This window comes from Podarcis cretensis (genome assembly GCF_951804945.1).
Source record: "Podarcis cretensis genome assembly, chromosome: 2".
In the NCBI taxonomy this organism is placed as follows: domain Eukaryota; kingdom Metazoa; phylum Chordata; class Lepidosauria; order Squamata; family Lacertidae; genus Podarcis; species Podarcis cretensis.
This window is the reverse complement of record NC_137171.1, coordinates 70571376-70598764: the sequence shown is the minus strand read 5'-3', so window position 1 is coordinate 70598764 and position 27389 is coordinate 70571376. Positions and strand designations below refer to the sequence as shown.

Sequence of the window (27389 nt, the reverse complement as noted above, 5' to 3'; positions counted from 1 at the left end):
GTTCAGGAGTTTGCATGCCCCCTGAAGAGGTTTTAGGAGTGCTTATAGCACTAAGAATGAGCCAGTCACATTTTCAATTCAAGGGATTGGTTTTGGTCTTTAAGGCCCTTCACAGCTTGGGACTAGAGTATCTGTAGGACCACCTTTCCCCACACCAATGCAGACCCTTGGAGGGCCCTCCGGAGTATGGTGTGGTGGGTCCAGGAGATATGGCCTTGTCAGTGGTGGTTGTGGAATTCCCTCATCTAAGGGGCACCAAAGGTGCTTACTTTGGTATCAAGCAATAACCTTTTAATTTCCCCAGGATTTTAACACTGTCTTAGATTTAAGCTCCATTTCCCCTCTGTGCTTTCTGTTTTTGTACTTTATTAAGTTTCTATTGTTACTGAATTTTAAATTATTTCTTCTTATGGACAGCCCTCAGAATTTTGTTATAGGGTGACCTATAAACACTTTAATTGGTGGAATGGCTGAATTCAGGATCACTATGGGATTTGTTTTTTAAACCAAAATTCCACTTTAGGCATTCTGGGAAAATGTTTGGGAACTGTTGTGAGTAGAACCTCTTCAGAGTCATATTCAGGTATCTCCAGTGAAGAATTGTGGCTGGTTTATGTTCTGAACATTTGAAGTTTTGTTCCATTAGTACATTCCACCTAGACTTTAACAATATTGAAGTTCATGTGGTACCATGTTAACAATTTGCCTGACCTAGTGAGTTTTCACTAGCATTTTTATTGATAGACCTTATGAGCATTTTTGCATGCTAAGGCAATGGCTTAGAAGTGACGTGCAATAGAATATCAATCAAGTTCAATAGTCAAAGTATTTGAACAGCTAGAACATCTTGTCAGGATACTTCTTGACTGTTTTCGTTCCAGACACTAGCCTAGCGTGGAAAAGCACTTTGACTGGGCCCCAACTCAGAGTTGCTATACAAGAGAAAATGATGGCAGTCATACACTAGGGTGCTGCAGATCTTTTGCCTGTAGCAGCTGCAGAAACAGCAACATTCAGATGCCAGACTGAGAGGTGATGCTGAAGACTTGTAAATAGGGGGTGTATATTTGTAAAAAGCAATATGAAACATATGAAACACCTTTTGGAATATACTGTGTGCATGAGTGCTTCCTATGTGCACTATATGTGTGCAAGTGCATGTCCATAAGAAAGTTAAAGTACTTTGGCCACACCCACCACTGGCATGGAGCTTTTTAAAGCTTGGTCAATCCTCAATGTGGCCCTCAGCCAAAGAAAGGTTAGCCAACACTGGACTAGGGGAAGAACAAACTTGGGACATATTGCCTCTTGCCTTTCTGTTGAATCAACAGACATATAAAAATAGTCAATGGCAATGCTCACAAGTTATAAAATTCATACTATATGTAAAGCTTTGGATTTTTTTTATTAGTACATGATTTATAGAATTTGAAAAGTGTCATGAAAAGAGAGCTCTTGCTTGGAATCTTTATGAAAGCCCCATGAACAATTTTGTTCATAGAAAATAGAAAATAGTGGCAGGGAAAGATGGTCTCCTCACATATCCCTATTTTCAGTGTAAAAGAGCAAAAACATTCATAAATCAATGTTGATTACTCATTTTGAACAACTTGTCTTTGGCATATTTCCAGTGTGGAAGTAGCTTCCTGAAAGAAAGAGCCCAAATTCTGAAATCACAACACAACACAATACAATAATTGGTGGAAGGAAGCAAATTATGAACAGCCCTTCCAAGAACGGGGAACGATTCGTGTTTACTGTACTTAAAAAATTAAAGAGACAAGAGGCCAATATATATTTGTCTACATTCCATATTATTTCTGATTCCAGTTTGTCATTGCAAATAAAACAGTAGCAGCTTTGATACTGGACTTTGCTACAAACACTTGTTCAAATATCTGTAATTCTCAAAGGTCTAACATCAAAGTTCATTCTTTCAGGCCAGAGAATTTCCAGGAAAGGTCAATTTCACAGTCTCAGGTGGCTGCTGTAAACTTTTTCTCCTCTGGAATCCTACTGCATTTGGTCCCACTGGTCCCAATACTTGGGTCCCAGGCTGCAACCTCTCTGCAGCTACGATACTCTTTTGAGGAAGGAGGAAATTCAACCACCATTGTCCTGAAGTGACAAATATTCTAATGAAGAGAATTCAAGGCCTGCTTGGGGTGAAAAAACAGGAAGAGACACAGAATATAGTCATGATCTACCTAGTGAGAAATGGTGCAGAAGCTGTGCTGGAGGCCAATTGATTGATTGAAGTACATTCCGTGGCCTTCAAACAAACCTTTAATGCAACTGGTGTTGCTCTCCTCAACCTTTCATGTGATATGATTTCAGTTAGTACATAAAGTGTAAAAACACTCAAATAACCATGCAATCTGTTCCCAAATATATGTTAGATACCTCTTCTTACTAGATCACTATAAAGGGCTCAAGTAGGAATAACAACAATTTGTTCTGGTAGAGTAAAATTATACAAGGTCATCTAGCAGGAGCCTTTGCCAGTCACCAAGAGCCTGAAAAAACCAGATAAAATACTACTTAGGGTTCACAAAGTAATACTGATGAATGCATGTACACAGAGGCTCTGGGATACTTACACTGATACGTAACAAGACACCCAGACTCCCAGAGTCTGATACAGGTGCCTGAAGTGTAAGCACAGATTCCAGAGCATTTGCACAATGGCTACAATATGGTATGGCTCAACCAGGTAACAAGATTGCCACTTAAAAGAGAACAGGGATAAGAGGGTGGAACAGAGCAGGGCTAAGTTTTTTTCTGTAATACAGCATCTTCATATCCAGCGATAAAAGAGAACTGTGTGTTCTCTCCATAGGAGATCAATGATTTTTCTGCAAGGCAGCAGGAAATAGGGGTTTTTTTTTTGGGGGGGGGTGCTGAGGTACATAGCTTCCTTCTTAAGAGGTGCGCCTGACTGTGAACATCCTCTATTCATGAGGTGGTGGTGGGGAGATGCATGTTTCTGAATAAATTCCAGTGAGACAGAACATGGACTCCTAGGGAAGCAAGAGATCATGGGGCAATCTTTCCAGGGCTAGTAAAATAATTTGTGCTGGATAGAGTGGTACTGTGAAGAGCTCACTACAAGATGAAAGATGCAGGCGACAATCCAAGTCTGAAAACAGCAGCTCCCAGTAAGGTGGGTACAAAGAATGGTGCAGCATCCAGGATGAATTGTTTCCTGAACATCTATCTGATCTCAACAGGCAGTCTTAGCATAGTCAGTATACATAAGTAATACCTTGGTAGACAGAATATGGTGGAGGAGCTTTTCATTTCCCATTAAACTGCAAAACATGATAAGGTTGAGGGTGAGCAGCTGGGCTCATCTCTCTCAATAAGACAAGGAAATGCCTTCACTCAGACTGCCTACCGATATGTTTCTATTAGTTCATGTAGCTGACTCATCCTTGGAATCTCAACAGATCCTGAGAATAACTGGCTATTATCCCATCTCCTTGGAAATCCCCTTTCCTTTTCTCAGTTTAGTCACATAAATCCTGTGGGAGAACCTCCTCTAGTCATTTGCTTAACAGCACCCTGTCCTGTCCTGCCTTGTTCATAAGTCAAGATACTCCTCATCCTTCCACCAGTGTACAGATAGCTTCTGTGTACGGATTATTCTTTCTCTGGAGCAATGCAAGCAGTCCCCCCCCCTTTTTTAATGCTACTAACACTGGCAGCTTGACAATAGCACAAAACAACATGTGGGGAGGAAGGTAGCCCTGCTGAGAAGGAAAAAGTTGTTTATTCAGCTTGGAGTCTAACTCCTGACAGAGGCAGCTTCCTACAGTCCCCTACAAGCCCAAGCAGGAGTAAAGCTGACTAGACCCGATCTTCTGCTCTAGCCCATTTCACTCCTAAGGGGACATTTATTTTTTATAAGAACAAAATATTTTTTTCCTCTCAGCACAAGCTATTTTGCTGCCTGAGGTGGAACAGCAGATACCCTCCAACCCAAACAAAGTGTGCAGTACCCAAGGCTGACCAAGTTATTTTTTCACCAGAAACACAAAATCCTACAATCACCTCTACTTGGCAGTCAAAATACAATAATAAATTAGAAGTAAAAATCAGTTGCAAATTCAGGACACCCAAAATCTGCTTTCTGATGAAGTATCCCCACTTAGCCTAATGGGTCATTTCCTTATAATGTGTCATTTCCTTATAATGAACGTTGTTTCTACAGAGGTCACATTAAAATGGGCATATTTAGTGTTTCTTCTGCTAAGAGGTTGCTTCAAGTTCCCCTAGACCGCTTGAAATGCTACAAAGTCTGCAAAACTAGTTTGACCAGAGATCAGAAGAAGAGGGTATGTCATATAGGCAATGGTCACTTCAAAATGTTGCCTTCTGTTCTCTGAAAAGCTATTGCTTACCCTCAGCCAGTATACTCATTGAAGACTTGACACAGTGGCTGAAGAGGTACTGAAGCTGCCAATGACAGCTGTAACTGAACTATGATGACAAGGATCTGACTGACTGGGCAGCAGGATTAAGACCTTTAAATAAGTTTGCTTTACCCAATCTTGTTGTCCACTTCTTACTGACTGACTGTTGTTCCTCTAGCAGGCAGAAGAGAATACACTGGTATAGCGTCCTATCCTTGTCACGTCTACTGCTGCCTGTTCAACAAACAAGGGAAATGGCTGGCATTCAACATGAGTCTCCGTTTCTTGGCTCTGCTCCAGACCTGTCATGCAAATTCAAATCAGTCACTGTGAATGTCTGCAAAAGAATGACAGCAGCACTGTCCCCTTTACACAGCAGAAATCAGAGAATGCAAGTACTAAGGCTAGCTCAGATTAAAAGAATCCTGATAAAAGGAGGCAAACACAGACTGCTGCTGCTGAAGAACTGGATCTACGTAACAACAGTGGCAGAGGAGTGACTTGTCAGTAAGCAAGCTGCTCGCAATGGAAAGGCTCTGTGAAACTTCAAGGCTTGTATTTGCTTACATTTGGGAGAGAAGGGTTCAACCAATAGGAGTTGGCACTTCAACAGATGTTGGTTGAAGAGAAGGCCATCAGATAACACCAGCTGTTGTCCTGGTGCAAGGATAATATCCCAAAGAGGTTCTAAATACCATGTCCAACATGACAACGCAAGAAAAGGAAAACAAAAGCCCCCCCCCCCCAAGTTCCTGGAGAAACAAGAAATATTTCAGCGCTACACAATGTTGAAAGACACTCCTGCCTGGAATGGGGAAGAGCCCAGATTTCATGATAAAAGTCTTTTCCAGCTATATTCTGCCTCTGAAGAGCAGCATTATTAGAGCTTTCTGCTAGCTACATGGGTTCTCTTGCTGTTACTCTTCTAATCTTACAAACCAAAATACAACAGCGAAGCCAGACTGTGGGAAGGATGCAGAAATAGGAGCACATTCTTACCACACCCTAAATCCAAGGTTTTCTGTACTACAAATGAAGTTTATTTATTTATTTCCTAAAATTTATACAATGCTTGATTGTAGAAAAAAACCACAAAACTGACTAAGTGGCAATTCAATTTTGCACCTGACCAAAAACAAGTTCTGAATTCTTCCATCATGGACTTCCTAGCACATAAGAGGTAAAGAGGGGTTAAAGAAAAGAATTCAGATTACCATGTTATTTATATGGTGATCTGTCCTATGATAGTCTCAATATCAGACTCTTTCATCACAGAGCCATTAATGGCACAACCCTACAATGTTTACATAGAGATAAGTCTTATGATGTTTAGTGGTCCCAAGCAAGTGTACATAGGATCATGGCCTTATTGTGATAAAGTCTCTTAAGAATAATAGCAGCCAATAGAGAGGGAAATCTCCATTCAAGGAGCTCTATCATCCCCTCCCCCCATGAATTGTTAAACAGGCTACCCAAGGGCCAGCTACACATGATGTTAATCACATGGTTTAACATCCTGCTTATCTCCTGCTCCAAAGATTGTAAATAGCAATCACTGGTCAGGATCAGGTGCATGGGGAGGAGGTTTAACCCTTTCCTTCCACACTGCAGTTCCGATACCTGCCCTCACCGGGGGGGGGGGGGGCAGCTATTTGGCATATGAGGGGAGTTCTCACTGCTGCCAATAGAAGCTTTCCTCCCATGCCAAACAGCAGATGAGTGGGGGGTATTTTTGTTGGGACTGTAGCATTGGAGATGAAAAAGGTGCAGGAAAGGGCTACTAAAATGATCAAGGTGCTAGAGAAACTGCCATATGAGAAAATATTACAGCATTTGGAGCTTTTGTTTCAAAAAAAGGGAGAAAAAGTGGGGAGATATTACGGAGGTGTATAAAATAATACATGGTAGAGAAAAAGGGAGTAGGGAAAAAGCAGTCATGTGAAGTATCTTGAGTCACTCTGTTTCCTCCCATATTTGACAGAACAGTAAATAAATGGATCAAGATCTTAGAAACTATCCTATGAAGAACAACTGAGAAGGGTAACATGTGGAATATTATGTCCCATGACAGGTGTGTGCAGCATAGGCCACCAGACCAAATGCAGCCCACCAGCCATATACGAGGGCCTGCCAGCTATCTAACATCTGACTCAATTTTTGCAGCCTGAAGTATGCATCAAAAATAAGTTTATTGGGCCTCTGGCAGGTTCCCATATATATTTGATCATCAAGCTGAATATGAAGCCCAGCTGCAGGATAATGATGTTCTTAAACATAAAACTGATAGGAAATTTAAAATAATTAAGGGACACAAATATGAAAAGACCACATGGTGTTACACAAAAGCAAACCAACAAAAACCAGACGCCTAACAATTTAGATATTTTGTTGCCTGCTGAAAACATTTATTTTATGACAATTGTTTTCAGAGGATTAATCTGATTCAGTGTAGGTCAATTGTTCTGTATTTTAGATTGTCTGAATACTTACACATTGCACACCATCCTGATATTTTCTTATGAGCCAGTGGGTTAGAAATACTTTTATAAGTATAATAAAACACCCAATTGGACTACAATTAAAACTGACCCAACAGGATGTGGTGAGAAGATGGGGACTGAGAAGCAGACCAGGCTAATATGAAAAGGTAGAAACTGCCTCAGGACTTAAGCATCTCTGGAAATGGGCTCAAGTTATTCAGCATCATCCCATCCTTATACTTCACTGGAAGCACTGCTGAAAAACTGTGCACACTTCTAGGAGAAGTGCTAACCCTGATCCCAGTTTATCAACTTTTATGTAAAAGTACTGCCTCATACAAAGGATGCTGGGAAGAGTTTGATGTATGTGCTGTAAAAAACACAAGGCAGTATCTACAAGCAACAACCACAGTGTGCTGCTGAAACACAAGTTGATAAAAGCAAGCAAGTTGATAAAAGTGGTGCTGCTTTCTCTGTGAAACAGAAAGGCTTTCCCCTTCATATACTACAGCAATACAAATGTCTCACTTACAGCCAGCCCAGCATTCAAATGCACTTTCCCCAGTCATACATATTCCAAGCATAAGGAAGTGCAGCCATTGCACATGTAAACCCATAATTGATTCAAACAAAACTACTGAAGATTAATTGCATGGTACTAGGAGAGAGGGATCTGCTGGGTAAAAAGTGCAGTATGTTTCTACATTCTCACACTCAGCAAACCAAAGTACCTTCCAAATAGTAAAAACCTAATCGAAGATTTAGGGTCTGCATCCTTGACAAATTACAAAATGTAATTTGTAATTATAACTTGCCAATTTTTTGGCATTAAACAGCCGCTGCCAAAAAGAATGGCAAAAATGTTGTGATTCATTTTCTTTGTACTTGCAGAGTCTGAACTATCAGCTGTCCAGAAGAGAAGTACAGCACACGAGTGCAGGTTTGTAACTGGTTTGGAAGACGATAAAGGGAGTCTTTTCAACTATGGAATCTTAATGATAAGCCTTCTCTGCTCTGAAACTATACAAATTAAAAAGTGTGCCTAAAGGTGCAATCCTAAAGTACACTGATTAGGAAGCAGCTTCACAGAACTCAATGGAGGTTAGCTTCTTAAAAAACTTATTTAGGAAGCAGTACATGTCAGCCTGTAGTGAAAAATCAGGATTTAAACTGCATAGTGAAGCAGCTGCATGGCCATGTTGCATACCCAACATCAGCCCGATTTGCCATTAACCTATATAGATAAGGGTAACTGAAATTTGTTTCCAGCACTGTTAGATCTCATATATTTGCTCCACTGTTTAAAAGACTAGTGGCTCTGGCACATATTCAGAAGTTGGCTAATTTATTAAAGGGCTAGGTTAGAGAACAGCAGGGTTTATCTATATACTATGTGTCTCAGTATCCCTGCACTATAGTCCTAGATCAGGACAGTCATCTGTATATGTTAAACTGTCTGGAACAGAAATGTTTATCATTATTTATCTATCCATTTGATTGGAGCATGATACAAAACTGAATTCAGTTTTTCACAGAATGCTAGATGGTTAGAGCGTGGTGCTAATAATGCCAAGGTTGCAGGTTTGATCTCTGTATGGGACGGCTGCATATTCCTGCACTGCAAGGTGTTGGGCTAGATGATCCTCAGGGTCCCTTCCAATGCTACAATTCTATGATAGTCTCAAACACTAAATAATATTGCCTCCAAAATGTAATCAGAGTTAAGAGGGAATGATGGAAGTCAGTGGTGGCAGAAATGAGTAGTTCCTGAGAGCCAAGTAACGTTATCCCTTATCCACCTATGGAATCATTTAGGAATGTCCCATCACTTACTTACCTCATTACAAAATGCCAGAAAAGCTCCAAAAAGGGTTGCTACTTTTTGCCTACTTATCAGGCTACACTGCTTGAGCTCCAACCTTATATTGCCAGTGCAAATAAAGCATAATTAAAAACACAGCAGAAACTTAAGGTACCATCCATATTTCCTCCAGCTTCTTCCATACACATGCCTTTTCCAAACAATTCTTACAGAAAACAGACTGACCTGTAAAATATAAAGGCAACTCTGAAGCAGGGGGCCAAAGTGTTTGGTTCTTAGACAGTGGCTATTCAGGATTTCAACTCTTTGGAGAGACTGATTTGTGCCGAGGCATCCTCACACCCCCTGCTCCAACCGTGGTCCTCTTAGCTTCGTCACCTTCCTCCCAGCCTTATTCTACTTGAAAAAAACCATGCAAATAGTTCTACCATCGCAACATCTACCATGAGCAGAGTTAAAACTCTTCCAACCAAGCAAAAGAGGCTGCTTAGAAATAGGCACCAGATAGTGGTAAAGAAGCCAGCCGCTTGCATTCTCACCTTCCACCCCTCTCCCAAACATCTGCAGACTCCCTGCAAAAAATACCACTTTACCCAATCCCACAGGCAAGCAGTTGCCCATGTAGCAAAGCACCAAGCAAACCTACACTTTTGTCTCTTGCTTCTGCCCAAATGAGTTTAGATAACACTTTCCCTCAGTACCAGTCACTTTGCTCCAGGCACTTCCTAACAATTCCCCACAGCAGCTACAGCATGACAACCAGTGAAATGCTGAAATATTATTGGGGAGCTCCCCACCTCCAATTAGAATTTCAGTGGCACCCGTCTTAATTTTTTTTTCTTCCAGCCTCTCTGTCAAAAATGGCTCTAACCCTAATTGAAGTGTTGTTCCAGCAAAGAGTTTCCCTATTAGGGTTACGCACAGAGAGGGAATCCCAAAACAACAGGCTATGTACAGACAGATTAGCATTCTCTCCATCACAGAGATGAAGTGTAAATAATTCCTGAGGATGGCCATCCTCTAATCTGTGTGCCAAATTTCAGTCACCCTCTTGCCTTGGAATGAGCTCTACAAAGCAGTAGCTGTTATGTACATGATCTCAGCTCCCTTTCCTTGGAGAGTGCTCAAAGTGTCTGAAGAGCCCTAGGACAGACAGGCTGGGATGTCCTTAGGCTGACTCGCCAGCAGCACTGGAACCTGTAACTTTCTTCTTGGGACGGGCTTTGACAGTCTTTTGTGGGGGCTGGAAAGCAAGAGAGGAGAGAAATAACATGAAACTAGTTGCAGGACAAGGAGTTTAAAAAAAGAAAGAGCTTTGATGACATTTTTGCTGAGACCTCAGATCATTCACTGAGCTCCTGCTTCCAGAACAAAAGGAACTGATTGCTATCCAATTTTAAGCCCTCTTACTTCTGTAATTCTATTAATGAATCAATTCAATTAGTAACTTCAGAATAAGAAAAACTTCCGGTACAGTAGCACTAACAGAAGATGACAAAAAAAATAAAACAAACCTATAAAGCAGTCAGCAGAGGGCACTCAAATAAAATAGGTTATTCTCCTACACAGCCATTTCCTGGCTCTTTACCAGCTCCTTCAAAACTATTTCCAGAAACAGAACCTGAACAATCAAACTGAATAACCAGTATCATTTCAGCTACTCTTGAAGGCATGTCCAGATGTGTAGGAAACCTTTGGTTCAGATAAAACTCAAAACTTCACGAAGGACGCCAGCCACAGCCAATTCCTGTCACCCAATGATATATCATCAGATGTAATCTAGCTGGGGACCAGTACAGCTAAAGCACTCTACACTAAATGACCTGATGTGCTGCATGCGGCCACCACCAAATTTCAGTTAATGTAAAATATGTGAAACTTCTTAGCTCTTTAAGAAGGGGTGCTTCCAGAAAAAGGTTTATTGTGAAACTGGTGCTGTCCATGCACACAAGTATTTTTGCACAGTCCACAGGAGATTGTCGTCATCAAAATGCCAGCCTATGCTTTTTGACATTTAATCCGAATTCCCTCTTAATGTGAAATATATATGGAAGCTCATTAGTGCATTTTTGGTTGGGCCTTCCCCCCTAAAAATAAAAATTTAATTTTGATTTTTACAAACAAAATGAAAATTTATATCCCCATATAGTTGTGCATATACCCAGAGCAGAAAAGGTTACTGAAGGACAAGGGAGCAATTATTGAAGGGAGAGGCCAGAAAACCACAGCATGGAAACATTTCTTCAAGGTGTGGTGTGGACCTGATACAGTGGAATTCCTACGAAAAATCTATGATTAAAAACTGGATGTGTGGACATGTGGATAAACTGCGCACACAGAAAATCTTATTTGAGCCACTTGTTTGCAACATAAAACCATACTAAATAATATATTTTGGCACTGGAAAAATCAAGAAGTGGAGCCCAAACAAAAACAGCTGATGGAATGTCTGCAGGCTGTGCCCCTAATGTCAGCAGCAGATCATGCAAAAACTCATAAAACTGGATGCATCCTGAGTGCGAAATAAGATGTGGCAGTAGCATATTCATGTTTATTCATTCATGTGCCTATGCATTCACAAATGAAGCAGGGGAGTCCAACTTTAACATCAAAAGGGAGTACATAAGAGAAGGAAGTTGAATCTCCCCTCCTCTGCCTTTCCTTCCCATGGTCCAACACCCCAAGCCCTTTCTCAAAGCTCAGCCAACTTCCAGTACTGCAAGAGGGGAGTGGGGACAATAGAGCATGGGAAGGTAAGCAAATGAATGAAGAAGTATTCAGCTGGTCATGCACATTCTCATTTAAAAATGTTAAAAATGAGACACTATCCACTCTCTGCTTGGCATAGCAAAGGTGCAAATGAACAAACAAGTTGCTACTGCCATCACATCTACTTTCAGCCCTTAGTAATGCCTTAAATTCTTACTATAGCGGCATTTAAATTATTGACAGAATAGGAATGTGAAACAACAGGAGGAATTCAACATCACACTCTTCTGATTGTTCTGTTACTGCAAATATTTCAGCCTGCCAAACAGAATGATCCCTCTTTCCTTCCCGTGAACAGTTCTGGGTGTTCTCCTGATCCCCTCCGAGCCAATTTTGGGGGATGCAGGGGAGAAAGCCCTTTTGTACAAGCTGAAGTTCTTGTGCAGGCTTCTGCTGATGGGACCCATTAGTTGAATCCTGTCCAATACTTCAAAATGTAGAGAAAGATATCTGGCAGGCAAGCAAAGCACACTTGCAAGGGAGGGGCAGCTATTAAAAGGGATTATGTGCCAGGCTGAAGCACACAAGTTGTTCATGAGGCACAATCCAGCTGCAAGCTTTCCAAACAATTACATCCAGCTCACCTCAGTCTTTGTCACTTTTTTAGGAGCTTTAAGGCTCTGGGTCCGTTTGGGAACTTTGTCTCCTGTATCGTCATCTGATGGGTCTGTTCTGGCATCAGACTGGGCCCCATTATGTCTTTGAGACAGAGTCATCTCTTCTGATGAGGAATAACAGGATGCACCTGAGGAGAAAACCAAAAACAGAGGTCCCCTTATTTTTTTAATATGGAGGAGGAGCAGAAAATGAAAATGCCATCTCTGATGCCAAGGTTCTTGAAGGAAAGGAGAAAATAAATAATACTAATACTAAGGCGACTAATAATTTATTACACACACACACACACACACACACTTGTGCCCCACCCATCTGACTGGGTTGACCCAGCCACTGTGGGCATCTTCCAACAGAATATAACAGAACACAGTGAAACATCAGACATTAAAAACTTCCCAAAAAGGGGAGCCTTCAGATGTCTATGGAAAGTTGTGGAGAATCAAACTGTCAAGGTGACAAAAGACTCGGCGTCTTTAAATGACTCTTTGAATCACTTTATTGGGCTTCACCCCCCCCCCCCTTTTAACAAAAGTAACAGGAGTTTGGTTCCTCCCCCAATCCAGACCAGAGTGGATTGGTGGTGTGCAGTGTAAAGTGAAGAAGGGGTGCCCAGGTGCAGAGGAGATCAAACCCTTCCTTTGCACACATCCTCTCCCCTCCCCCACTCTATCTTCTAGCTAGGATCACTGGTTGAATGAAAATTACAGAGAGGTATAGAAGATAAAGATAAAAGAAGTTGTTTTGTGTATGTGAACACAGAAACCTCCTTTTATGCTTCCATGCCTTGCTTTATATATTACTGGAAAATACCCACATTTAAAAATACGGGCCTGCTGCTGTCATGAGTAGCGTGGCCCAAACTATAATATCTTGCTGCTGGGAAAATGTGAATTCTTTCTTTAAGCAGCATGTCCATTGCAATTGTGAGTACTGCATGAAATATAGGTGTGCATGCACTCCAAGTTCAAAACATAAACACAGCTAACTACCACTGAAGTTAGACGCTTCAATATTTGCCCCAAGCCCACAACTCTTAGACACCTGCCCTCATTAAATAATATGAATGGATTGCTGTTAACCTGAATCATCAACAGTTTCAAGGTGACCAGTAGCAGAAGTACGCATGCGTGGCTCAGGGCTCCGTAAATGCACAGTGTCATCATCCCGAATCAAAGTCAAGTCCTGCATGCTGAAACTCCGTAGTTTTTCAGATAAAACTCCTTGGCCCTTTAAGATATAATTTCTAGTTGTAACTATTCACATGAGTTGAACCATTCAGAACACATCAGAGGACATGCTAGAACAGCTTCCAATGGAAAAGAACACTCGACACAGCTTGGGTCAGGCAATAATAATAATAATAATAATAATAATAATAATTTTTATTTATACCCCCCTTCCCAGCCAAAACTGGGCTCAGAGCAGCTAACATCAAATATATAACACATTAACATAAAATCAGGCAATCATTTAAAACACATCCTAAAATCAGATCAGGATCAGAATAAAATCCAATCAGATGGCAAGCTGCAGATGAGTTTGTCTCATGTCTAACTTGAAAGAACAACTTAGCAGACAGCATGGAGGTGGGGAAGTGGGATAGAGTTATGACACCAAAAGTCCAGCAGAAGGGAACAGGGTTGATATGGCACATAGGTATATAAGGAGTTACCTTTGCAGCTGCAGTAACTGCTGCATTGGCTGCCAAATTTAATCCTCGCTTGCCAACTCGCATCATAGTTTCATAACTCTTGTCACGGGCCTGGCTGATATACTCATCGATTTCCTAGGATTTAATTGGTGGGGAAGGCCACATTAAAAAATTATTTGCATAGCTATAGCCCTCAAGAATGATACATACCCACACAAAAGCTTTTAAGAGGAAGTTTTTTGGGGAAGGGCTGAAGCTCAGTAGTAGAGCATCTGCTTTGAATACTGAATTGCTTAGGGTTTAATTCTCAGTACCTCCAGGAAGGGCTGGGAATGTTGCCTGTCTGAAACCCTAGCGAGGGCTGCTAGTCAGTGTACACAATACTTGGCTAGATGGACTTATAGTCCAACTAGGTATAACGCAAGAAGGTCCAAGTCCATAGGGTTTGAACAACAAAACAGAACAGAAGTTCTCAAAGTCATCACAATGTTTTACTTTTGTTAATTATAAAACCCTTCAAACTTTCTCTAATGACTAAGTAAATCTTTCCAGAGGTTATAAACTATCCATTGATAGCTTGCATGGTGGAATGAGAAAAAGAATCACCTATGGATCATCAATGCCTATACACACAACAGAACAAATGCAGCTGCACTAATTAGCAATACACTAGATTACAGAGTACAAAAATAGTTCAGCAGGACAAGGTAACAGAAAAACCAACACCTCTCATTTTGAGAATAATGTACTTAGAAGTACCCATCAAATCTTAACACAGGCAACCCAAGTAAGAGGGGAAGAAAAACATGCTTAAACAATTATTCACATGGAATTAAGACTAAGATCAAGCAGTAACTTGTCTTTATGGAACAGAAGAGAGGAATTTCACAAACTAGTTCTGGCAGCAATGAAGCATAATTCTAAAGGTCAGTTTTAAAGTATCATAACATAACAGTAAATGTTGGCTTCAATGTCAACATCAATGTCAACATGTTGACTTCCAGTAAATGTTAAATAGGACATTTCTGGATTTTTTTCTGGAAAGCTTTTTGGAAAATTTCCTATGCAATTTTGGGTAATTAGCAATAGAAAACTTTGTTTGCACTGGAAATTTTCTAGGACATCCAGAAAATTTATCTAATTTACCATGTTTATTTTATATGCATTTAGTAAACAAAGCTAAAAACTTGGAAACTTCTAAGTCTGTCTAATACTATTCACTGATATTAATCACCTTATGAAATGGAAATTTTTCCTCCACTGTCATTCCAAAAAACACACAGGAAAAAATTCTTACACCACTGGTTCAATGACCTACACACATCAGAGGCTGGGCTAAACTCATCTGGATTATGAGTCTGGTGAAAATTTTTGTCACTGATTGATTTGCATTTTAGTCTATTGAAATGGAGAGAATGTTTTGTCTATCCAACCTGGAGAGAATGTAGCCCTGATAGACTCTAAATGCATGGACTAGTTATTGTTAAAGGTGGCTGCTATCAAATCACTCTATCTACAGAAACAATTGAATTGTATGGACTTTGGAACTCACTGTTCACCTGTAGGCATAAACATAGCTAGCAGGTCAATAAGCAAAAATAGCTGCACTTGTCATGTCTAGTATGATCCTAAAATAGCCAAATTTTATGAAAGATTAACCAATTAACTATAAGAGAAATTTCAGCACCATTATTCTTAGTTTTAACAACAGTGGGGGGATCTCTTCCAAGACCGGGTGGAATCAAGACCCTCATCAGTTTGTTAGAAGTATTGAGAGTGTGACCTCTCCTATTTATCAGAATACAGATACTGTATTGGCCTGAATATAAGCCGCACCCGCAAATAAGCTGCAACTTTAAAAGGGGGGGGGGAGAGAGACAATACCTGGGCCGCTTCCTGGGGGGAGCCGCACCGCTTTGCTGGCAGCCTGAGGTCACGAAAATAAGCCGCACTTTAACTTTTCACTGTTGGAATTTGGGGGGAAAGTGTGGCTTATGTTCAGGCCAATGCAGTATACCATGACCTATTGGCTCATACTCCTTTTTTTTTTTAGAGCACTAATATCCAGTGAGAACTTGAATGATTAGCCACTCAAGAGAAGAGACACAGGTTCTTCACAGCAAAAAAACAACAACCCTGTGTCCTGCTATTGTGAAATCTGATCCCCAGGAGAAAAATGGGAAGCATGTACCCTTGGTTCTTAAATGAGAAATGAACATCAAGGCTCATGTAATTGTTGTATTGTGTTTCATTGTGCCAAATTCAGCATTGTGCCAATTTCAGTTTCTCATCATTAGCAGCATCAAGGAGAAAACAAATTACACATATACCAAAACTTTGCCACAGAAAGAAAGCTACTTCCTGGGGTCAATTTTGTTAAATCTCTTCTACTAGAAGACCTCCCACACTTCAGACACACATGACAAAAATATCCACTTGTGGTATTCCACACTCAGCAATTGAATCCTTTCTTGATTTTGCATTCTGTATCACAACTTTGATGACCTAGCAAGCCAAGTGCAAAAGTCATTGTTGACTCCAGCAGGTGGATGATCAAGGGGAAAGAGAAACAAAGGTTGCAGTTTTTTGGAACTTTTTAGTTTCGAGAAAAGGCAAGAAAGAGGTGACACAATAGAAATTTAAAGTTATGCATGCCATAGAGAAAGTGGCTAGAGAAAAGTTTCCCCCCCTCTTTCATAACACTAGAACTCATATCCAGTGAAGCTGAATGTTGGAAGATTCAGGACAGATAAAAGAAAGTACTAATTCACACAGTGCCTAGTGAAACCATGTAACTCGCTCCCACTGCAGGCAGTGATGGCCACCAAGTTGAGTGGTGTTTAAATTTATGGAGGATAAAGTTAATGTCTACCAGCCATGATGGCTATGCTATGCCTCCACAGTTAGGAGGCAGTAATGCTTCTAACATCAAGTTGCTGGAAACTCCAAGAGGCGAGTGTTCTTTTCTTCAGCCCCTGCTTCAGTTTCCCACAGACATCTTGTTGGTCACTATGAGAACAGGATGCTAGACTAGATGGCCCATTGGCCTGATCCAGCAGGCTCTTCTAATGTCCTTATGGGTGCAAACTAGTGTTATTTAGTGGGAAATTCACCATATCCACATTTTCCAATGTCTGATACTGACTGTCCTAGTCAGTCCTATGCTTGGAACAGATTTAACATTTAGTTAAACATATAAAACTTTGAAATCCTGCTATGCTCATGCTCTGGATCTCTTTAGAAATATAGAAGTCTGAATTTCAAGAAGGAATGTGAAGCAGCATGAAAAAGCAGCACCAGTCTGAGAAGTCAGTCAGTGCTAGAGGAAGCTTAACTAAATGTATGCATAAAGACATTGTGATTGAATACAATGCTTTGTGCCCCCTCCCCAAAAACGTAGAGGTGTACAGTGCTTTTCAAGAAATACAGACTGGGAGAATGTTTGTGTTAGTATACCTTTGCCTTACATGGATCCATGGGATCCCTATCAAATACAGGGAGAATTAGCTTAATCATTTCACAATTATCAGACCTGTTTATTTTGTGAACAACAGTCATCATTTAAACATACATGTGCTATCATAACTGACACAAGGCAGATATACTAATATTGTTATAAAAAGTATGGTAAGAAGCAGTCCTCAGACAGAACCAGCCAGCCTTTGGCCTGTTAATTCCTAGGGACTGCCTAGCTCTCTTTTGCAACACTGAGGGATTAGCAGAGAAAGGATTAAATATAGTTCATGTGATTTAAAGCTGTATATGGAACTTGTTTCCTTGTGCAGTACATTCTTCTTTTTTAGCATTATGACCATGTATCCATAATTTTTCAGAATCTCGAGACACTTCTGCCTGAAATCCTAACTCCTTCTTGCACCAACATCATGAAGCCAACTATAAAATCCAGGAATCCAGGAAAACATTACATATTAGAAAGCACAGCAGAATGGATCATATAGCAAGTGCTCTGAGTTTCCCAAAGTGTTGCCCAGCACTAACATATAGTGGCTGAAGGGAAGAACATTCAATATTCCAGTGAATGCTACCCCCAGAAGGCTGAAATATTACTCAAAAAAATTCTGTCCTAAGGTAAAAATGCATAAGGCACTTACAAGTGGATGGAGACTGTCACCCCTTATCTGCAGGCTCAAACTAAATGAATGACAATGTATATACTTTGCCCTGTGCTAGAACTACATGAGATTAAGGAGAGTAATTATGCATCTACCACTAATCGCAGTGTAGACTACAAAGAGTAAAGGTCCCCAAAATTAATAAAGGATCAATTAATACAGCAGCAAATGCTGAAAACATTGGCCAGAATCCAAACTGCCTCATGCACGAATGGACTGCAGTTCTGCACACAAAGAAAAAAAATTGTAGTTTCTCTTCTGGTTATAGCCCCCTGCCCTGCAACAAATGTTGTTCCAAAGAGTCCCTCAAACTCTCCATGCATGGCCCTTTGGCTCACAGTTAGGAGCCATGAACTCTATTCTAAAGCTACGTTATTCAGGTTAGACCTAACAAATTCTCATCAGGTTACAAACTAGGAATTCACTATTGCTCTGTAAAAGCAGCAGTTGCCACACATCTATTATGAGCAGGCATAAGCATGATTAATATCAAGCACAGACAGAGCTAATACCAGTATCTTTTCTGCAATCTATCATGATCTCATGTCACTAAACTTCCAGGATTTATATGTAGGGCAATCTGAAGGAAGTACCTTCTCCTTATTGGAGAGCGTTGGGTGAACAAACTTCCTGTAGAGCACGCTGGAGCCCTTGGTGTAAGGAGAGAGCAGCCAGATCACAAATGCAATTTTCAGCTCGAAATAAAAGGGAAACCTGAGAGAAATGGAAAAGCTAGAATCAAGCTCAGGTTAGAGATGAACAAAGACTGACAGTCCAGAGAGCAGCAAATATGAGATAAGCAGAAGGAAGAAGAGAGAAGCTACAGATGGAACAGAATCAACATGACAAGGCCAGCTTTTGAACAGGCCACACATACCCTTTACGGGATGTATCTTCTTGAAGTCTCTTTTTAAGTTTTCGCCATAGCCTTGTTAAGTCCATATCCAAAGTTATCCTCAACCCTGCAAACAGAGTTATGTCCCAGCAGCTGCACTACTCAAGTATTTGTGAAGAGAGTCATTGGGAAGAGAGTAACATTGGGATGTTCCATCAGGACTGGCCCTCTGCCTGGGAATGACTGGTGTTTTCAACCCAGGAATTACCCCCTTCATTTTAGACTTCTGGACAAAGTGGCAGCTAGGAGTTTTGAACACAGATACTGCAGGATTAGGACATCATCTCTGTCCTCAGTTCTAGTCAGGACAAGTAAGTCAGCACAATACAGCTCAATGTTTGCCTAACAGGGATTTACATTGTTGAGAACAAATCTTTGGAAATTTGTTAGCAAAGCACAAGACATGCAATAGTGTCAGAACCTAACATTTAATCAGAACTAGAATCACAATATTCAAAGATTACTCTACAACTATCCCTATAGTTTCCATTAGGTTTCAGCTTCTCTCCCTCACACTCCACAAATCAGATTCGTAAAACTAGAATCCCGTTCTTCATTCATTTTTTGCTCTCTAGAACAGAGGTTGGCAACCTTAATCGGAGGATGGGCCGGAGCATGTGTGCACGCACGCTCTTCCGGGTCAGAGGAGTGCCTGTGCACACACGCTATTTCCGGTGCTCTCCCGACCCGGAAGTGCGCCGGAAATAGTGTGTGTGCATGCACACAGGCACTCCTCCATCCCACACGAGTGCGCACATGCTATTTCCGGTGCACATCCAGGTCGGAGGGGCACCCATGCGCATGCACCATCAACCCAGAAGTCGGTCCCTGCGCCGCACCACGCTGGTAAGGCGGAGGGCGGCAGGGGTCGCCATGGGCTGGTTAGACAAGCCTCGTGGGCTGCTACCAGCCCATGGGCCTTAGGTTGCTGACTCCTGCTCTAGAAGACCCTATATCTTTTTTTTCTAGGTTGGGAGGACAAGCAGAACAACTACACATTTTTGCCAACAACACAACTTTCAGTCATTGTGTATATGGTTTACTACAGAACATTCAAATAATAAACCTGAACAACACTATGTTTGTTTTTCTCAAGAACAGGATAACTACAGGGAAGCTGAATATCTTACCAAATTGCCTCACAGCAACCAATTCTAGATGGATAACTGAAAAAGAATTGAAGTATCCAGTAGTCCCCCCCGCTTACTTCCTAAGTGTGGCAGGGTACTTACCAAGAGAGAATGATGTCTGTGAGTGTCTCTGCTGTGGTGAAGAAAGCAAACACAATCCAATACATCATCCATTTGACCTGCAAGACAGCCAGCACCATTACATATCATTTGAAAGCTGCAACCTACTTAAAACAAATTCCTGACTGATGCCAAATCTTGTCATTTTGAAGCAGTTCATTATAATTATACCCATGTCCAAATGTCTGCAATTCTGGGTTTCAAACAGTTGGTCTCTCTCTTCAACAGTGTCTAGTAGCAGAGACATCAAGGTAAGTTCCAAAAACAGAAATTCTGCTTTAAAGTTTGCCTGCCAATAATTTTCAGACACCTATAGCTTTTCACCACACTTAAGTCTTATCATTACTTGGCAATGTGTACAGCCTTCTTGTTAATTCAAATGACCTGGAATTTTTGCACTTTCGTGAACAATTTGTGCAGATCTAAGATATACATATTTCAACGGTCCTGTTCACAGTGTAATGCACATTTCTCCTCTAACATCTGCACTGACGCCATCAAGGAACCTGGGCAGTTGTAACAAATTCTGAACAACCATCCCTCTTTACCAGATTGCGCTAACCTCACAAAGGAATTAAAACCTTGCACATCCTATTTACAACTGGTGCTTGAGAATAGAGACCTTGTTTGCACATCATGGTGATGACTTATCATGCAGAATTGTATTACTCCTACTTCACTCTTCTTGACTCATGCAAGCAACAAACAAACAAACAAACAAACAACTCCTAGCTTTCCATTGTGTCTGAACCATACATTGTGCTTTGTTTAACTCCAACAAGCCACAGTTTGTAATTAAGGTTTGTTCATGGCTTACTGATCATGGTTTAATAGAATAGAACAAACCATGATTAAACACTTTTCTAAATATAATGGTTTGTATAATGTGCCAGGAGGAGCAAAACAGCCCTGCTTGGCATGTTCATGGTAAATTATTAACTATAGTTTACCACAATGTGTGACCTGGCCAGTCTTTCATGTCTGATTTTCCTATCCCTTGTTCTCCTGCTTTGGTTGTGCTGTGTACAAGTCTGATCTTCACTAGGAAGTCTTAACCATTTCCAGGATGAGAGACAACACAGGAAACTGAGAGATACATTTTATGAGTAAATAATGTTGCTACCCACAAATCAACAATTCTCAGCAAAAAAAAGTTGGGGGTGACCAGAACAACCTAATTATAAGATGGACTACCAATATCAAAGCAGATTACAAGGATAATAGTATAAACAATGCAATGTATCCCCACACCAAAAAGGAGGAGTTGACCTTTAGAACAGCATGTCAATTTTGCTACAGTAAAGTTTAATACTATTACGAATATTTTGGCAGCCAAGGTTATGCCCTCATCTGTCTGAACAATTTAACGAGCCTGTTCCACACTAGAAAGAGAAGCTGGCTCCCCCTGCTGTTCCTTAACTACAAGGCATTATGTAAAAAAATATTGCCACTGAAATTGGTGTTGGCTTTCAACATATGGCTAGAAGAAGCTCCTGAAAAGCAGCTTGTTCTTAAACAGTAACTTTGAACTTGCAATTCCTTCCAAATACCTGGGTGACTCACCCTTCTATACTACGATGAAATCTGAAAGTGTCCATTTTTAGCCACTTCACTCTGTATTATGGTTATGAACAATATTTCTTTTTAGATTTCATACCGTCTACCCTTTATTAATTAGGGTTGCCCATGCCATATTCCCCAAAGTGAAAATCCAGATGGAGTTGTTGAGCCTTTTATAGGAACATTTTAGAAAATAAAAACAGCCCAAATTTACCATACATCCAGGTTTTCCCCAACATTTTGCCAATTTAGCAAAAATATGCTTGGATGCCATTTTTCTGAGCAATTCCCAGATGTGTCCAGGAAAGCCCAGACATTTGGCATCCCTATTACTAATCTTTTGAAAAATATTTTTGGATGTTCTTGTTTTATTCTTACTAAAGCTTGAGGATATCCAAAACAGCCTTTTCCCACTGACACTAACATGTATTTTCAGCTAATACCAACTAATGCCAGAGACACCAAATCCAAGTATAGCTGCTATTTTAAAGTACTTTCCTTCGAATTGTGTTCCTCAGCATTCCTCATATTATCAGGGGTTCCTCAACAAAATGATCAGTAATGGCAGACAAAGTAAAAAAACAGCTTGCTTGCTGTTAACAAATTTGCCTTTCAGTGCACAGCTACACAGAAGTGATGGGGTATTTTAGGGTACATACAACTTATGCAGGACAATGGTCAAGATTATTTGCTGTCCGTGTAGCCCCTCAATAACTGACCATGCAACCTTGAACAGGGGTGAGCAAGGGAGACTGGGATTTAGTAGCGGTTGGGGAAGGGCTGCCAACTTATAATAATAGTTACAACAAAAATTATTTATTTGAGACCAAGGCTGTTCGAATCCCTGAACTTGTATTTGCAGGTCATCACTGTGCATGAATCATGGAACGCAGCAGAGAGCCAAATTTTCTCCCTAATGGGTCTGGGAAACTTAAGGCAATGAAACAACATGGGCAACAACTGGAATGACAATAGCGGGAGACTCATGACAAGTGTGATCACACAGGCTAGAGCTCACTTTCATCACCCTGGTGGTGATGGCAGCAAATAAGTCAGACTTTTCTGCCACCATTGAATCTACTCAGTTGTCCAATGAAACTCTTCTAGTGATCAATGTTTGGCCTTAAAGGCGTGGGAGGACCACTCAACTATTTCACTGTGATCTATTCACTGAACACTTCACAGAAAAAAACTACTCACATCCATTCCAAATTGGGTATCATAGTTAGGGCAGAGCCAGATGTACCTTTCACACCTCCAGTTATTTTGGATACATCTGCAATCCATGGATGTGGGAAGAAATCTTGGAGGAGTGAGGCCTACCACATGTATGTTCAACTTTTGCCCTCCCTAACTAATAAAAGCCCCGCTGGGGTTTCTGGGCCCCAGAGCCCAGGCTGGCCTTGCTGCCGTGTCCCGGGCCCTCTTGCTGAATGACTGTTTGGCCGGCGCTTGCTCGGCACACTCCCTGGAGGCAGGCAGGCAAGGGGGTGTAAGAAGTAGAGAAAGGTTACAAAGCCTATATGCTATGCTCACTACGGGATTCTGTAATATCTGCTACATTAAAACAATCAATAGTGAGATCTCTGCTGAAGAATCTCACCATGGATCTCTGAAACAGAAGGCTTATGTTAAACCTCCCTTTTTTGCCAAAGTGGTGGAGCAAACATAAGTTGCTGGATCCGACAGTCTCCATTCTAGTCTAGTACCCCATTTCTAACAATGTTCTGCCAGGTGCTACTGGAAGGCCCACAAACAGCGCATGAAGGCAATAGTCCTTCTATGTCATTTGATTCCAAGCAACTGATACTCAGACACATGAATGTTCCATTTAGTTATCATGGCTAGCAGCCAAGGGCACTCACTTGCCCCCCACATTGCGGAGGTGCATCATGTGAGGCATCATGTTACATGGCATGTGACGTGTCCCGCCCACTGTGATACCGTCGCTTGTGTGCCGGGTGGGGAATGGGAAACGTGGTTGGCCTCCTCCTCCCTGCACAACATTGGTCAGGGAGGAGGAGGCAGAGTGGGGCCGCCAGGCTCCCCGCTCAGCCTCCTCATCCCCACATGACATCAGCAGGGTTTCACGACATAGGTGGGGTGGAGGTGGCAGAGCAGGCCGCTGGATTTGGGGGGAAGCCCAGCCCCCTTCTTGAAAAACGGGGGGGCTGAAGACCGCTCGGCCCCCACCACAGTGCATTTGCTAATAGCCACCGATTTATTTTCCTTCAGGAATTTGTCTAATGCTTTAAAAAGCCATCTAACTCAAATATTCTGCAAAACTAGAACACAAACCAAAGAGGGGTTTTCTTTCTTAAACTGCTTCAGAAGCATTCCTAGTATGCATTTTCAAATGCAATCAATATGTTAATTTCCCCACAACTGAACTTTAGTAACAAAGTCATAGAAGTTAAAAAAGAAATTTTCTTCATTTCATAATTGAATCACAGAGCAACAAAATGTGGTAAATAAGTAAATGAAGCAGCATTGCCCCTTGGACTAAATTCACTCCCTCCTGAATTATTTTCAACTATATATATCTTGCCCATTTAACAACTATACATACGTACATCATTTTGCTTGAGCTGCACTGTATCCTAAATTCATTATGGTAGGATTTTCACAAGTAATGGGTAAGGATGGTCTTTGGTCCCACATTTTAAAAGGAAGGGCCTATGTTTTAAAAACAAATAATCCATTCTGGATTTAAAATGCCTCTTTGCTGCTTTCAGTTTTACAACAACTTTCCGAAGAAGCACATCCCATACTAAGAAGAATTCTTAGTATTACTCTTGAAAATGCCACAGTATACTAGATAGCAATGTCAGGGAAATTGCAGCAAATAGAAAGTGGCAATAAGAAACACTTGCATTTTCACAAATGACATTAAAATGACACTTTTCACACTTTGTGCAAACACACATGTGATAGAAGCATAGTTTGTAATGTGCAAAAATGTGCAACCATCTGGTTTAAATTGACTAAAAGCCATGCAGAAAGTGGATTTTGCCATTTATGAAGCACATGCTACAGACTAGGCAAGTGGGCTGCACTAGCTGTAACCTTTACTGCAGAATAAAGCAAAGAGGTAATGCAAATTAGTTGGAGCTGTGGTGAAGTGACATCACGGATATGTAGGTGCTAAAAAAAGTATTTAAGTCAATTGTGAATACACCTCAGGAATTTTCACATTTGAAGTTTCTGTCACTTGGTGCTTAAATGGGTCTATAATGTAATTTTAAAACCGAAACTGAGCACAATGGGTATTTCAGCTCTATTCCACCATTATTTACTCAAATAAGGAAGAAAATGCTCAGATGAACTATTCAGTGTTGTGTAACAGGGTGACATGGACTGTAGCATCGTTTTGCAGTACAATTCCAATTTCCTGCTTGAACAAGCTATGTCGCTAGTATCTTCACACCACCGGGAGACAAGCTACAGTAAGGGTTGATGTTAAACCAAGCGTATGGTTAATTGCCTCACACTTACATATTCCTTCACATTTTTCGTCTTCACAGCTTTGTAAGAGGAGTATGCTGGGTACAAGGTGCCGAAAACCAGCCTGGAACAAGAGGTTGTTGTTGTTATTATTTAAACAGAAAAGAGAAAGGAAGAAGAAAAACCTCATGAGATTATTCATTCAGCTTAGAGTCGGCTCCAGGCCGGAGAAGCCCCGGTCCCTGCTAGCCCGCCCATCCACCCTCTTCCCCCGCCAGCGCAGAGAAGGCCTAGCGCAGCCGCTGCAAGGCTGGCAGAGCGTCAGAGGCGCTGGGCGCCCTACCTGCAGCCCTCAGGTGGTGGCGCCCAGAGGCCGTTAAACGGACAGCAGCTTAATAAGCGGGGGGGGGAGCCCCGCGGTGTCCAGGCGACGCCCCTGGGCTCGCTCTTGTCACCTGTCAGGGTCAGGGCTAAGCTGGGCGGGGTGGCAGCAGGGGCCGGGGGGAGGCGTCCACCTCAGGAGCCCCCGAGAGCCAGAGGAGTGGAGGAGCCGAGAAAAGGGCTGGGCGCAGCGGGCACCACCGGGCGGGGTGGGATTCCGGAGAGCCGCCCGTCCAGACGACCCCCGTCCCCATCTTCTTCCCGTTGCCTAGCAACGGGCGAGGAGGGCCTCCCCGTCGTCGTCGTCCCCCTCCTCCTGCCGCCGCCGCCGCCGTCGCCGCGCGCTTACACCACCAGCCGGGAGATGATCCAGGACACCATGGCGAGGCCGAGGCTCCTCCGGGGGCCGGCAGGGACTGGCGAGCTGGCTTTCGGCAGCGGCACCAGCGAGGAAAGGAGAGAGCGCTCTTAAAGGGCAGGTTCCTGCAGCAAGCGCGGCCCCGCCCCGGCTCCTTAAAGGGGAGGAGCCAGCGGCGCCTGTCGGAGGGAAAAAGAGCAGCGGGCGCATGGTGGTGGGCTCGTCGTCAGTGCGGCGGTTGCTGCTGCTGCTGCTGCTGCTGCTGGGCCTTCGCGTCATCTCTCCGTGGCAGAGCAGCAGGTCCGGCGCCTCCGCCAGGCCCCGCGTCAAGCGACACGCTCCCCGCCCGAGAAGGCAGAGCCAGCCCAGCAATAGCGCTCGTCTCTGGACCAGCGCTTTAGAGTCCTTGCCACGCCTCCTCAGAAGTAAGTCCTGTTGAGTTCAGTGCGGCTTACTCTCGGGGAAACGGGGTTCAGGTGGCAGTCCGCCTGCTTGGTTTGCAACGCCGCAACTGGAATAGGCAGCCTCAGGCCCCAGCCAGCCAGTTGCGTATTTCAAATATTCGTGTGCAAGAAGAGCCTCCAGGTTTATTATAATAAACCGTTAAAGGGCAAGGCCGGGAAATAACCGAAAGGCTCCCCCCGCCATAGAAGTAGACAATGGATATTGGTGTGGGCGGGGGGCTCTCTTGCAGGTGCTGTTCGATTTGACGGAGTTATCCATCGCGAATCCCTAAAATCCTTGGGGTTTTGTTCAGGACCGGGCTGAGGATGCGGAGGAAACACCAGTCTGGGCCTCTGCCAACAGCTCTCATCGGTGTCTCAGGTAGCAGCTACCCCATGCTTATCAGGTGGCCCTCTCCCCAAAGGCCCTGGAAAGGGGCACTCAAGGTGTTTTTGCATCCCTGCTTCCTTCCAGAAAGCAAGCAAAACTCCATCTTTCTCACCCAATCCCCTCAGCGTTTCCATCAGAACTGAGATTGAATACCTCTTGTAGTTTGTTAGATCATGTAATTAAATCAAATTATCTTAAACTGGCTTGTTCTTCCGTTTCCAGTATTTAAGACACATCCCACTGTTCTAGTGAGTCTTTTTTAAACCCCCTTAATAAGCAAAGCACTACAATGAATAAGATACCAGTTTAAAAGATAACCCTATTTTGTTTTCTTTTTACAATTTTCTGACATCCAAGAAAGTTAAAATGTACATGCGTTCTCAGTGGCCTTGCCATTCTTCTTAAAATGTTTTTAGCATATATATTTAATTGGTGAAAGCGTAAAAAAGGAAAAGGCTCACTGGAGTCTGCGCTTTTCAAATGTTCTACCACAACCTCAGATGTAAGGTTGTGTCAGATATATCTTGGTCAGTCAATCACTCTGTTTTGCCATGTACTAAAAAATGATACTGAAACCTTTACTACTTTTAACTGGCTCCCCAGTGGCTGAATAAGCCATAAGAAAGAAGGAAAGGAAGAGCTGGAAAGTGCCTATCAAAAGGCCAAAAAGGGAAAGGGAGTTCACTGAAACCTTCAAAGCATTTCAACAGCCAGTTGGCTGGCTAAAGCATTTCACTGCACAAGAATGAGGATGTGAAAGGAGAACTGAAAGCCACAGT

At 42.1% G+C, this 27389-nt stretch overlaps 1 protein-coding gene across 7 annotated transcripts; it reads right to left on the bottom strand.

Moving 5' to 3' along the window:
• Positions 1 to 1793: 1793 nt before the first annotated feature.
• REEP2 (receptor accessory protein 2) lies at positions 1794 to 26752 on the bottom strand. 7 transcript variants are annotated; one of them, XR_013835554.1, is made up of 8 exons: positions 25768 to 26752; positions 25089 to 25161; positions 20016 to 20092; positions 13777 to 13890; positions 13184 to 13331; positions 12071 to 12231; positions 9811 to 9960; positions 1794 to 8942 (listed from the first exon to the last, which is right to left on the bottom strand). XR_013835554.1 is itself a non-coding variant. In XM_079964359.1 (8 exons), exons 1-8 carry the CDS (start codon positions 25797 to 25799, stop codon positions 9886 to 9888), a joined length of 801 nt encoding a protein of 266 aa, XP_079820485.1. In that variant the 5' UTR covers positions 25800 to 25920; the 3' UTR covers positions 1794 to 9885. The 7 variants fall into 7 exon arrangements, 2 of the variants coding, with proteins under 2 accessions (XP_079820485.1, XP_079820484.1); XR_013835555.1 differs by having other exon boundaries at positions 1794 to 2156; XR_013835556.1 differs by having other exon boundaries at positions 1794 to 2156; positions 4548 to 9960; positions 25768 to 26751.
• Between the last annotated feature and the right edge of the window lie 637 nt (positions 26753 to 27389).